General features: G+C 57.1%; 1 protein-coding gene across 1 annotated transcript; it reads right to left on the reverse strand.

The window, feature by feature from the left end:
- Positions 1–46: 46 nt before the first annotated feature.
- On the reverse strand, positions 47–12,308 carry LOC125917692 (proline-rich protein PRCC-like). Its single transcript, XM_049623819.1, has 6 exons — positions 12,276–12,308; positions 9,394–9,453; positions 7,582–7,629; positions 4,833–5,399; positions 2,625–2,720; positions 47–289 (listed from the first exon to the last, which is right to left on the reverse strand). The coding sequence occupies exons 1-6, from the start codon at positions 12,306–12,308 to the stop codon at positions 116–118; spliced, it is 978 nt and encodes a 325-aa protein (XP_049479776.1). The 3' UTR covers positions 47–115.
- Between the last annotated feature and the right edge of the window lie 689 nt (positions 12,309–12,997).

A 12,997-nucleotide genomic window follows, 5' to 3' on the forward strand; every position in this document is an offset into this window, starting at 1 on the left:
GCTCCAGTCCCGCGGGTGGCAGGCATCTGTGAAAGGTGCTGGGGGGGAACCATCGGGTGTGGGGTCGGGACAGGAGCAGGCCCAGATTCTGCTCTGGGCACCCCCCACCCCCAAGTTAGCCATGCAACAGACCCTTCCCGCTTACTTTGCTGAATGACTTCATGGTTTTCTCTTCTGTCAACGACTTGGTCATCCACTGCTGAGCCCCACTGAGCTGGTCGTCACCTTTGATCTCCACAAAGTTGACTTCCTCCCTCCCTCGGTTCCTCTTGCCCTGTAGCCGCTTAAACTGGAAAAGGAGACAGAGAGCAGCAGTGGGGGATCTGGGTGAGAGATCGGGGACTCACTAGAAACCCAGAATTTATGGAATCATCTTACGACCATCCCCCCGCCCCCCGCGATACCCACGGCGGCTGTCACACTGTGCAATGATGCTTCCCGACCCACTTAGGAGAACACAATTAAGTGTCCTTAACTCCCCCCTGTGCGATACCCCCTTTCACCCCCCACCTACCAAACTCGTCCGATGCCCAATGAAAGGCTGCTGCTCAGACGTTCTCCTGCCCTCAGGGAAAAGGAGGCCAAGGCGGTACCCCCAAACATGAGCGAGTACAGGGGCGGGGGATCACTGCTGGGAACATGTGCTCAAACTATGCGGAAGTTCAATGTACCGAAAAGGACTGCATACAATTTTCAGATTAAGAATTCAGAGTAGGGGCGCCTGGGTGGCTCGGTCGGTCAAGCGTCCGACTTCAGCTCAGGTCATGATCTCACAAGTTCGTGAGTTTGAGCCCCACGCCGGGCTCTGTGCTGACGGCTCGGAGCCTAGAGCCTGCTTTGGATTCTGTGTCTCCCTCTCCCTCTGTCCCTCCCCTGCTTGCGCTCACCTTTCTCTCTCTCTCTCTCTCTCTCTCTCTCTCGCTCTCACTCTCGAAAATAAAAAAACCTAAAAAAAAAAAAAAAAAAGGATTCAGGGTAAAAAAAAAAAAAAAATCTAGGATTCTTCCTCTAAAAATTGGTTTTGACACGTGTGTTCCTTCTCATTGGTTTGGCATCACAAAGTCAGCGGACTCCACACCAGAGTGGACCTCAGAAGCGGAGCTGGGAGAGAGGGAGCCTGGCAAGATTTCTAGGAGACCGCCGCTCTCTCTTGCCCTCCTCACCAAAAGGGCGGGTCACACCAACGTCGCCCGGACTCGTGTGGGTGAGGGGACTCTAACTGAAACACCCAGAGACCTGAGTGCAGGCCAGGCCCAGCTCTCAGCGTCACTGGTGAGGTCTCCTCCGAGGGACTCTACCTGCAGGAAGGGAACTCTCGCCCCCGGATGAGCTCTCTGCTGCCTCCCAGGCTGAGGACAAAAAGGGCCCAACTATGGACCGTGTCAAGGATACACCTGCAGGGGACACAGTGACGGCAGGAAGAAGCATGCGGAGGGGTGGACACCTTTCTGGGAAGAGGCGAGAGGCGGTTATTTTTCCAAAGAGCCTGAATGCGAAAGGAGCACACCCCTACTTCCCCAGCCCCCTCCCGACAGGCTGAGACCTCCCTACGGACAGAACAAGATTTCCCGTCCGGAACACAGCCTGACGGGACCCGGGGTTTTCTCTCTCCTTGTGCCGAGGTGAGGGAGCCCAGCGGCAGGGGATCCAGGCGTGTGAACACAGGACTCATTTGCTGTGGCTGCTGTCCTCTCCCCAAATCCATCGTCCCCTTCGCCTTTAACGTGAAGGAGCCCAACATTCTGGCATATTACCACCCAGCTGGATAACGGACCATCCCACCCCTGGGCTCCCCCTGAAGCCACACGTGGTCACGCGACCAGACTCTAGTCGACGAGACAGAAATGGAAGCGCTGGTAGGAACTCCGGGGAGATCCTGGGGAGGTCTCCCCAAAGGAGAAGAAGATACTCTTCCCCGGTCTCTCCACCTGCCGCAGAACAGCGGCCGCAGTGCAGGCGAGAGAGCGGCAGCCTCGGCCACCACCACCGACCAGAGGCACAGAGGCCACGACGTAGGGACAGCAGAGGAATCATCACAAGGCGCCCGGATCCCCAACAACCATGCGGGGCTGCCTCCGGCCTTCTTTGAGGAAGAAAACAGTGAACTTCTCTGATGTAAGCCACTGCACTTTGGAGTTCCTGCCACAGCGAATCCTAACTGAATATAGTTAAAAAAAAAAACAAAACCAAACAAAAAAACCCACACCTGGTGCAGAGCCCAATGCAGGGCCTGAACTCTCGACCCTGAGATCGAGACCTGAGCAAAATTCCACCACAGGGGTGCCCGGGTGGCTCAGTCAGTTGGGAGTCTGGCTTTGGTTCACGTCGTGATCTCACGGTCTGTTGAGTCCGAGCCCCGCGTCCGGCTCTGTGCCGACAGCCCAGAGCCTGGAGCTGCTTCGGATTCTGTGTCTCCCTCTCTCTCTGCCCCTCCCCTGCTCACACTCCGTCTCTTCCTGTCTCTCAAAAATTAATAAACGTTAAAGACCTGAGCTGAGACCAAGAGTCAGATGATCAAACGGCTGAGCTATCCAGGCCCCCCTCCCCAAAAGGTTTCTTTACTTTTGGATTTGAAACCTGGCGCCCATGGGTCAAAGATGGTCACCCGTGCTTTATTCACTTACCGCTTCGTCATCGATGAAGGAGGCGTCTGGGGCAATTTCCTGGGGGGGGACCAGGGCCGGGTCCTGTGCAGGATAGTAGCCACCACTGTAATAATCCTGCAATCGAGAGAGGGGAAAAAACACACCAACTGAGGGACACGGCGGACAGGGGACAAGGTCTGGAGCAGAGCAAACCCTCACCAAGTGGCGGCCGAGGCACCCGCACCACGGGCCCCTCGAGCGGCCCAGGTAAAGGCGTGCGTCCCGAGGACCCATCCGTAACTCAGAACACCCTCTGCAGCTTCTCCGATCGGCACCGTCCAGGTGGCTGTAGCCCAGGGAAGGGGGACAAGAAACAGGCATATTCTCTCCTGCTTCGGTTGCTCCCCTCTCCCTCGCTTGCTCCCCAGGGTGAGTCCCAACCCTCACGCCACAGCGCCCTCAGCGCCACACCTCTTGCCCACGAGATGGAGACACGCTCGGCTGTGAGCAGGGGAGAGGTGTGAGGGCACACCGTTCCCGCTCCTTGTCTTCATTTTGGGCCTGCGGACCCAAGGACGCTGCCTGCAACGGGGAGGGAGGGTGCAGATCTCTGCTATGAAATAAATCGCCACACACCTGAAACTAACATAACATCCATCGCGTCAACCATAGTTCTTTTCTTCTTTTCTTTTTTTTTTAGGGAGTGCGGGAGAGGCAAAGGGAGAGGGAGAGAAGGTCTTAAGCAGGCTGCACACGCAGCACAGAGCCCGACGAAGGGCTCCATCTCACATCCGTGAGATGATGCCCTGAGCAGAAATCAAGAGACACTCAACCGGCCTCTGAGCCATCCAGGCGCCCCTCAACTATACTTCAGTAAAAACCTAAGATACGATAAATGGCTTTCAGACTGGTACGGAATTTACAAAGCCGGGAACAAGCCAAGGTGTGTGTTCCCGGGCACTCGGCTCAGGAATCTGATGACCGCCCTGGAGCTGAGCTGTCAGATGCTGCTGCGGTCCCGGAGGAAGAGGGGTGCAGGCAGGACGAGCCCCCCCAGGAGGCCAGCCAGGTGGCCCTCGGGCTGAGAAGCGGCTTCCTCCCGGCCCATGCTTTCTCCCAATTCTTCCACTTTTGCCAAACTCCAAAAAATGCCCCTTTAAGAACATTCATTTTATAGTGAACTAAATGGAAAGTAAGGTTTAACACTGACCGAATAAAACATGTAAGAATCCAGGGTGATCAGAGCACGATTTTCTACAAAAGCATTCACAGTAAGATACGTGTGACTGCAGGGTCCCGAGTGCACGTTACATGTTTTCACGTGCACGGACTCCCTCGGTGCAGTTTATAAATAAATACAGAATGCCTGGTTGTTGTTCCTTTAAATGGCTTTGGTTGTTGTTGTGTTTTGTTTTGTTTGGCTACACAGGTCAGAACACTGGCGAGTCCCTGAGCCCCTGGAGCCCTCTCCACCCAGGACTGTGACGCCGGGAAAGTCTTTCCTAAACCCACTCACCTGGCCTCCCATATCCTCTGACGCCACTCACAACAAAGCTAAGCAGCTCTTCCAAATGGCAATGGGATAAAAAGTTATCCCAACTCTTTCCTGGGCATTTGCTCTGGCCCGGGCACCGTGCCACGCCGATGGGCTTGTCTCAGCATCGCTACGAGGCCACTGCTGTTACCCACCCCTCGTACAGCTGAGGAATCTGCCCAGACTCACACGGCTTGGGATTCCAGGCCCAACCCCCCCTCAGACCCCACTGTCTGTCACAGCACAAATTACGGTCCCCTGGCTCCCTGGGACAGGGGCTCCCATCCTTTCACCTTCCTGTGGCTCCTGCCTTCCCCCCTCTTCCCTTCTGTGTTCAACTCTCCAGATCCCCAACCCCTCCTCTCCTTCCTTCCTGCTCTCAGTGCACCCCTCCAGTTCACTCAGCCTCACCATCCACACCAGGGGGTCTTGGATCTCCCGCCTTCTCCCTACACCTCTCGCCAGCTCCTACGGGGCTGGTTTCCAGAACAAACGTATCAGTTATGTACTTCTCCCTGTCAGACTTCGAGACGGGCCCTTTTTCAGAACAAAGGTGGTATGCTTTGAGGCCGGAGATATACAGGAAAATCAAGGCGCCGGAAGACATTAATTCAGCCAAAGCGAAACCACAGAGGCCGTAGGACCGGCTCAGAGCTCTCCGTGACCTCCACGCTCCAACGCGCCCTGGCCCGCCCTCCAGACCACCTACCCACCTGATAATAAGCACCAGCGGCATTGGCATCGCCATATGTGGAAAACTGGTTGTAGCCGTAGTCATCCCCGGGCTTAGGCATCCAAGGGGCCCCACTTGAGCCCGCTGCCATCTTGAATTCGAGGGGGGCATTGGCTGCGTCGTCCTGGAAGGCCGGCTCAGGTTCCGTGCCCGGAGGCAGCTCTTCAGGGACGGCAGGGAGGGGGTAAGGGTATGGCTCAACTCCAGGCGGCTCAGCCTTGTCAGGGAGGGAGAAAAAGTTCTCGGGGGCTACTTCCTCATCACTGTCGTCCTCCTCCTGCGTGATCTGCTTCGTCACCTGTAGGGCAGCACTCTTGGCGGCAGCCTTGATGGCAGAGGGTGACGGAGTGGTGGTTGTGGTGCCCACGACAGAGGCGAGGGAAGAGGGCTTGGTCTTAGAAGCCTGTCTGGAGGGCTTAGTGTCAGAGGAGCCATCCGCGGGCTTCCGGGAGGAGGCGTGGGGCAGGGGCAGCCTGCCAGTCTCTTTCACAGGCAGGTTTTTAGGCTGGGGAAGCAAGGCAGACAGGCCAGCGCCCTCGCCGGATCCCTGGTGAGCACAGGTTCGGGGAAGGAGGGAAAAACGTGCCAAGTGAGATCTGGTGATACACGTTATCAACACCAAGAACAAGAGGCACAGATAGGCGCTCCGGCCTAAAATCTCATCGGCCCCTGCTTCCTTCTCAACTCTGCCCGCTGCCTCGCTGGGGGATCCCATCTGCCTCCTACCTCAGGCCCCTCTGCTGGCTGCTTCTCCCAGGGAAGACATCACCCCTGTTCTCCTCGGCTCCACACCAACCTGGCTCCGCTGCCCTGTGCCCCAGAGCCTTCCCTGAGTCTGTGGCTTTTGGTGACTACGATGCTTTTAATCCCACATCATCCCTTCTTCCCAGAAAGCCCAGGGCTCTCTCCAGCTGATCGCTCCACCTCTCTCCAGGGCTTGAAGGTTCTTCTTAACATAGGAACTCCCTGCTTCCCTGGGATTGCTACTCAAAGTCAAGAACAAGGCTCTGTCCAAAAGACCTTCACTCCTGTTGCCCAAAGTCCTCTCCTCTGCCCAAGGAAAGCCCTATACGTGTGGCATATTCAGTTTACGCCAGAGTTGAGCATTTAACTTCTCAATCTGTAAGCTAAATGACTCAGCCCATCCCAAGTTCCTACTGCACGGAAAAATCTCTCCGATTCTGCTTTCTGTATGCCACGGGGCTAGCCTGGCCTAACTGGAGGGCCGAGGGAGGTGTCAGTCTAAAAAAGGAGAATGGAACAAGGCCACCATGCCCCTGTCCTGGAGGACCAGTATACTTCAGCCCCTCGGCCAAGCAACGCCCAGAGCAAGTGAAGAAAGGCTGGTGAGTCAGGCAGGCAGAACAGTTCATCTGGCCAGTGGGCTCCTCCCCCTGCTGTGTGTCCACACCTCTGGAACATTCCAGCCAGGCGGACCGCAGAGACTCACGCACGTAGGGAGCGGGCCCAGGTGCCATGTGGTTCGCATGCTCAGGCTACCTTGAAGCGTCCGACTTCTCAGATGGAATCTGGGGTCACAGCCACACCCCTGTGCAGCACTGGGTCCCCACCCCGCCCGACAGCTGAGCCAGTGTCCCGCCAGCCCCTCCGCCAGCTGGGAGGCTGCTCTGTGCTCCAGAGGCCCTCTGAGCCAGTGCCCCTGTGACTCAGGCTGCCCTTACCCGCCCCCTCCAGGAAGCCACCCTGGTAACGGAGAACCGGCCTCCAGCAGCCTCAGCTCCCAGTTTTGGCCGCGACTCCTCTTCCGTCACCCCCCCACACAGGGCCAGGACGTCACTCTCCCCTCCACATGACTGCGCCCGGAGAGCTCCCAGCAGTGGAGGTGACATCTTAGCAGAGTCAGGGGAAGGGGCAGCTCTGGCGTCACACGCCTGAGTCACGACATACTCTGACAAAGGCAGGACGGCTTTTGCTTTGTTTTTCCTGAGACATACAACCCACAAGATCAGAGAGCACGTGAGTCCCTGAGCGGCGAGTAGAGCGGGAAGAAACTCCCGGGGGCCGGAATAAAGGCACCGGGACAGGGGAAAACAGGGCAAACGGCCGAGAGATCAGCTCCCGGCATCGTGTGGCTGAGGACTTCCGGTCTCAGGTCTGGAGCAGGAGCCAAGCGCAGCAGGGAAGGGCTGGGACTCGAAGGTCAGACCCAGAGTCTGACCCCCGCCCTGCCCCATCCATTGCCGCCCGCGGGCAAGCTCCTTCAGCCCGTGGTTTCCACCAGTGGAATACGGGGGTGATGACAAGGCCACGACCGCGGCGCTACCTTGAGAGCGAAATCGACTAAAGGCTGGTAAAGCACCGAGAGCTGTGCCTGGCACGACTGAAGTATTTACTTTCCAGGTTAAAGATGAGGCGGGAGGATAACTGCACAACACACACGTTCCTAACATCGTTCTGCCCGCTCGGTTCACCCTTCCTAAACCATCCTTTCAGCGGAAATGTATGCACCCACTGGTTTCCGCCTCCCTGCCACTGGCTGCCCCCAGCAGGGGTGACCCCACCAGGCCAGCACCGAGCAACGGCGAGGGGAGGGCACACGGCACGAGGGCCGGCGGCTCCGAGAACAACCAAACCACACGGAGGGAGCTGGTCCTCAAATGCTTGCGTCTGCCCTACGTGTGATGTGGAAACACGTCCCGGGCGTCGTGACTCTCTTTCGGGAGGCAATGCGGGAAGAGAAATGGCTTCTGCCGGGTCACAAAGCTTACCTGAAGGACAGTTTTCTTCTTGGAGGGCTCATCTTCCTCGGAATCTGACTAAGAAAAAAAGAAACGGAATAAGGCCTTCCCGCGTGAGGGCGGTGGAGGAAACACCCGCATCCAGCGAGGTCCGGACAAGGGCGGCCCAGGGGTCTGTGCGGTTGCAGGGGAAGCGCCCGAGAGCTCCCTCCCTGCTCTCGAACCGCCTCAGAGTGAAGGGGTGTGTGGTGACTTCCCCAGGGCGCTCGTTCTGCCCCGGGTCCTGCGGCCCAGGCTCCTTGGCATCAATTTCTATTCCTTTAAAGTAAAAGCATTTCCTCCCCTTTAGACCTGGTGGAAAGAAAAGGCTACACCCATTTTTCTCCTAATAAATCTGTCTGCTGGAAGACGGATGGATGTGGCCCACCATCTCCCCCAGTCTCAGCTGCCCTTCTGAAACCGCTCACGCAGACAACATAACCACACGGCCGGGCAACTCCGGCGGGAGTTAAGTGGGGTGTTAACTACTCTCTGTGCAGCATTAAAGGTCAAAGCCATTGGAGAAATCCATTCCCTCTGCAAGTATGATCTACCGTCTGCCAGACAGAGTTGCCCGCGTCCAAGAGGAAGGTGAGCAAATGGGGACGGTGAGCGCTGGGGGCAACACAGGAGGCCATTTGTGTCACCCTCTGACTCACCGGGGCTGTCCCTAACACAAGCTCTCACACTGGAAGCTACCTGACCTTGTAGCTCAGTACCAGATCCTGAACATCGCCAACGATGAAAAAGGTGCAAGCCTATGATTTTTAAAAGTTATTCCCCTAGGGGGCGCCTGCGGGCTCAGGCGATGGAGAGACCGACCTCGGCTCGGGTCATGATCTGGCGGTTCAGGAGGTGAAGCGCCCAGGGGGGCTCTGGGCTGACAGCTGGGAGCCCGGAGCCTGCTTCGGATTCTGTGTCTCCCTCTCTCTCTGCCCCTCCCCACTCGCACTCTGTCTCTCTCTTTCTCTCCAAAGTGAATAAAAGCATTAAGAATAATTACAAATAAATACACAGGTAGGCAAGTAAGTAAGTAAATCCCGGGACGCCTGGGTGGCTCAGTCAGTTGAGTGATTCTTGATTTAGGGTCAGGTCACGATCCCAGGGTCATGGGATGCGTGACGGGTGTGGAGCCTCCTTGAGAGTCTCTCCCCGCCCCCCCCCCACTTGCACACACTCTCTCCCTCTCTGTAAAATAAAAAATAATAACGCTAAAGCATTTTTAAAAATTAAGAATAAATAACAAGTGAATTCTCAAGCCAAGAACCTTAAAAGCTGCCATTTGTTCCCAGGGCCTGCTTCGGGCGTCTGCGCATAAAGGGGGTGGGGCAGGTCTCAGACGCGTCCATGTGCAAGACGCTGCAAGAACTCAAACGCTCTGCTGGAATCTCTCGGCCCACAAGTCCCTCCCCCGGCTCATAGGTACAAGGACCTCACAGCGACTGAGAATCTACTCTATGCAATCCACAGGGCACGTATCGATGGATGTCCCGACGGCCGCCCCAGGCTGGGTGACGGGAAGACGATGCTCATCCGCTCTGCCCACGGGCACGGGGCAGGGCCTGGAGCAGGTAGAGTCCTGTCCCCTGTTCCCCAGACCAGTCCCCCGGTGTGCCTCAAAGATTTTGTGTGTGTGCTGTGCCACGGAAGAAGTCCCCGTCCTCAAGGAAGTCACAATCCAGTAAGAGTGACAAGCGTCACGTAACAAGGCAGGAAAACACAAAGGGCGTCAAGTGTGGTTCAAACACCCCCTCAACGAATCTGCTGGTCCTACGTTCGTCTCTCCTCCATGTGGGGCCTCACCTTACCGCCCAGTCCCTGCACCTGTATCAGTATGTTACAAAACCCGTAAGGGGAGTCTGTCTGGCGGGCAGGGGGACAGGGGAAGAGGTGGCAGAGGGCAGGACAGTCCTCTTAGGTGGCAGTCAACTCACGACGCTTCACTCGTCCTTCCAGTAACACTTCCCGGCAGGCCCTGTCATCTCAGTTTCGAGGGGGAGGGAAGGCAGGCCCGGAGAGGTCAAGTACCAGCTGGGTCACGGTGGAACCAAGGGCCGGAACCATTCAGCTCGCGCGTCCCCGCAGAGACACCGTGCCGAGTTGTCCCCTGCTGGCCCGGGCCCGAGATCCGCCCTGACCAGGCCCCTCGACACCCCACACGACGCAGACGGGCGCACACGGCACCAAATCAGAACTACAAGTGTGAGTCTCGGCTGTGCCATTTATTTGCGGCCCCCAAGCCTGTGGAAAATAGCACACGCACATATCACAACGACGCGCTAAAGACCGCACGAGCCGTCTAGCCATGGAAACGTACATAAACGAAAGTTCTTGGCAGAGTTTGAGGACTCTCATTCTCTCCGACCTGCCAAGACATCAAACTCAACCAAAAAAAAAAAAAAAAAAAAGCAAATAAACAAAGCATTAAGCCCCAAACACCTAAACATCTTGACCCGTTCTCTCTGTTCCAAACTCCCATTGCCTCAGAGACCCCTGACCATCCCCTGGCCTCATAACCACAGAGACACGTCCCCTCCCTGGCAGGGCACGTGGGGAACCACCTCACTACCGGGCACAGTTTTCGTGACGTCTGGAGGCCCAGTTAAACTTTAACATCTTAGGCAATTAGGTTCAAGTGCAACAATGTGCGAAAGAACAGGTTTTGTCCGAATCTCAGATGATTACGTTTATAAAACTGTACAAACATATTATATTTTTAATTTTTATTTTAACGTTTATTTATTTTTGAGACAGAGAGAGACAGAGCATGAACGGGGGAGGGTCAGAGAGAGGGAGACACAGAATCTGAAACAGGCTCCATGGGGCTCTGAGCTGTCAGCCCAGAGCCCGACGCGGGGCTCCAACTCACGGACCGCGAGATCATGACCTGAGCCGAAGTCGGCCGCTTAACCGACTGAGCCACCCAGGCGCCCCTATTGTTATTTTTTTTTAACATTTAGTTTTGAAAAAGAAAGACAGAAAGACAGTGTGAATGGGAGAGGGCCAGAGAGGGAGACCCAGAATCCCAAGCACGCTTTGCGCTGACGCGGGGCTCAAACTCAAAAACCGTGAGATCATCACCTGAGCCAAGGTCAAGAGTCGGATATGCTTAACCGACTGAGCCACCCAGGCGGCCCCCTAACATCTGCCACTTTAACCGCCGTGTGCACTCGGTAGCATTAAGTGTGTTCAGTGTTGTACAACTGTCACCACTCTCTATTTCTGGAACTTTTCATCATCCCAAACAGAGTCTGTACCTGGTAAACAATACCTCCCCTTGCCCGCTCGCTGCACTCCAGCCCCAGGGACCCTCCACTCTCCTGTCCCCTGGGCTCTGCACACTGTGGGCATTTCACGTGGCTGGGATCACACGGCACGTCCCCCGCTGTGGCTGGCTTGTTCCTCTTAGCGTAACGCCTTCCAAGGCCATCCACGCTGCACACGTGTCAGAGTTTCCTTCCTTTTTAAGGCTCAATGACACGTGTGGCATGGACATGCCGTGCTGCTGTCCACTTGTGGACACCTGGGCTGCGGGCGCCTTCCGGCCGTGGAGAAGAGCGTTGCCACGGACACGGGCGTGCATGTGGGAGTCCTGCTCTCGGCTCTTTTCACCGAGGAATGAAACTGCCGGATCACAGGGGCGCCGGGCCGGCTCAGTCGGGGGAGCCATGCGACTCGATCTCGGGGTCATGAGTTCAAGCCCCATGTTGGGTGTAGAGCTTACTTAAGAAGAAACTTAAAGAATAAAATTGAAAAAAAAAAAGAGGGGCACCTGGGTGGCTCAGTCGGTTGAGCGTCCGACTTCAGCTCAGGTCATGATCTCGCGGTCCGCGAGTTCAAGCCCCGCGTCGGGCTCTGTGCTGACAGCTCAGAGCCTGGAGCCTGTTTCAGATTCTGTGTCTCCCTCTCTCTGACCCTCTCCCTCTCGTGCTCTGTCTCTGTCTCTTAATAATAAACAAATGTTTAAAAAAAAAGAAAGAAAGAAAGAAACTGCTAGACTGCGGAGTAATTCCAAGTGACCTTCTGAGGAACTGCCACACTTTTCCACAGGAGCAGATCAAACGAAGGCCATAGAGTCAGCTCCTAGAGAGCAGCAATCAGCCAGTGGTGACCCGGGCAGGGCTGGGCCATCAGACCCAGAGAGGGCGACGTTCCAGGCGCCACGGAACCTCGGGCTGGGCCAGGGCGGGCCCTCCTGGGTCTTAGAGGCGCAAACTGCTTGCGCCTCTGAAGGAGAAAGGAATGGACGTCTCGGCCTCACAAGAGCCTGAGCCTCCAGGGCCACCACTGTCCTCTCCGCTCCAGCTGCCAAGAGGGACAAGACGCACGCACGGAGACTGCAGAGCAAAACGGAAACAGACATTTTCCATTAAGCCGGCCCGGTGGGATCTGCTCATCTACCAGAACGGTTCTCTTATCTTCCCAGGCTCGGGCTCTGGCACACGCCCGCTCCAAAAGGCCATCTCGCGCTGCCAGGGCCAGGAGCCAGGGAGGAAAGAAGGGCCCAGGCCCCGACCCCCCCAGGCTCCAAACCCAAATCGCCACCATACTCCTCGCGGCTTCATCCCAATTAGCCTGACTCATCAGCTGGTTTCCGTCTTTGGTCTCCTGACCTTCTGCGGACAGGTGCCCTCCAGTTAGAGCAACGTTCCCTTTCGCCTGCCTCTCCCCTACGGCACCCTCACCGCACTGCCTCTCCCCTGCCGCGTCCTCACCATGCTGCCTCTCCCCTGCCGTACCCTCACCGCGCTGCCTCTCCCCTGCAGCACCCTCACCGCGTTGCCTCCCCGCTACAGCACCCTCACCACACTGCCTCTCCCCTACAGCACCCTCACCGCGTTGCCTCCCCGCTACAGCACCCTCACCGCGCTGCCTCCCCGCTACAGCACCCTCACCGCGCTGCCTCTCCCCTACAGCACCCTCACCGCGTTGCCTCTCCCCTACAGCACCCTCACCACGCTGCCTCTCCCCTACAGCACCCTCACCGCTTTGCCTCTCCCCTGCCACATCTCGCCGCACTGCTTCTCCCCTACACCACCCTCACCACGCTGCCTCTCCCCTACAGCACCCTCACCGCGTTGCCTCCCCGCTACAGCACCCTCACCGCACTGCCTCTCCCCTGCCGCATCCTCACCATGCTGCCTCTCCCCTGCCGTACCCTCACCACACTGCCTCTCTCCTACAGCACCCTCACCGCGCTGCCTCTCCCCTACAGCACCCTCACCGCCGTACCCTCACTGTGCTGCCTCCCCCCTACAGCACCCTCACCGCGTTGCCTCCCCCCTACAGCACCCTCACCGTGCTGCCTCTCCCCTGCCACATCCTCACCATGCTGCCTCTCCCCTGCCACATCCTCACCACGCTGCCTCTCCCCTGCCACATCCTCACCACACTGCCTCTCCCCTGC

Source organism: Panthera uncia, unplaced genomic scaffold (genome assembly GCF_023721935.1).
Source record: "Panthera uncia isolate 11264 unplaced genomic scaffold, Puncia_PCG_1.0 HiC_scaffold_2239, whole genome shotgun sequence".
Classification (NCBI taxonomy): domain Eukaryota; kingdom Metazoa; phylum Chordata; class Mammalia; order Carnivora; family Felidae; genus Panthera; species Panthera uncia.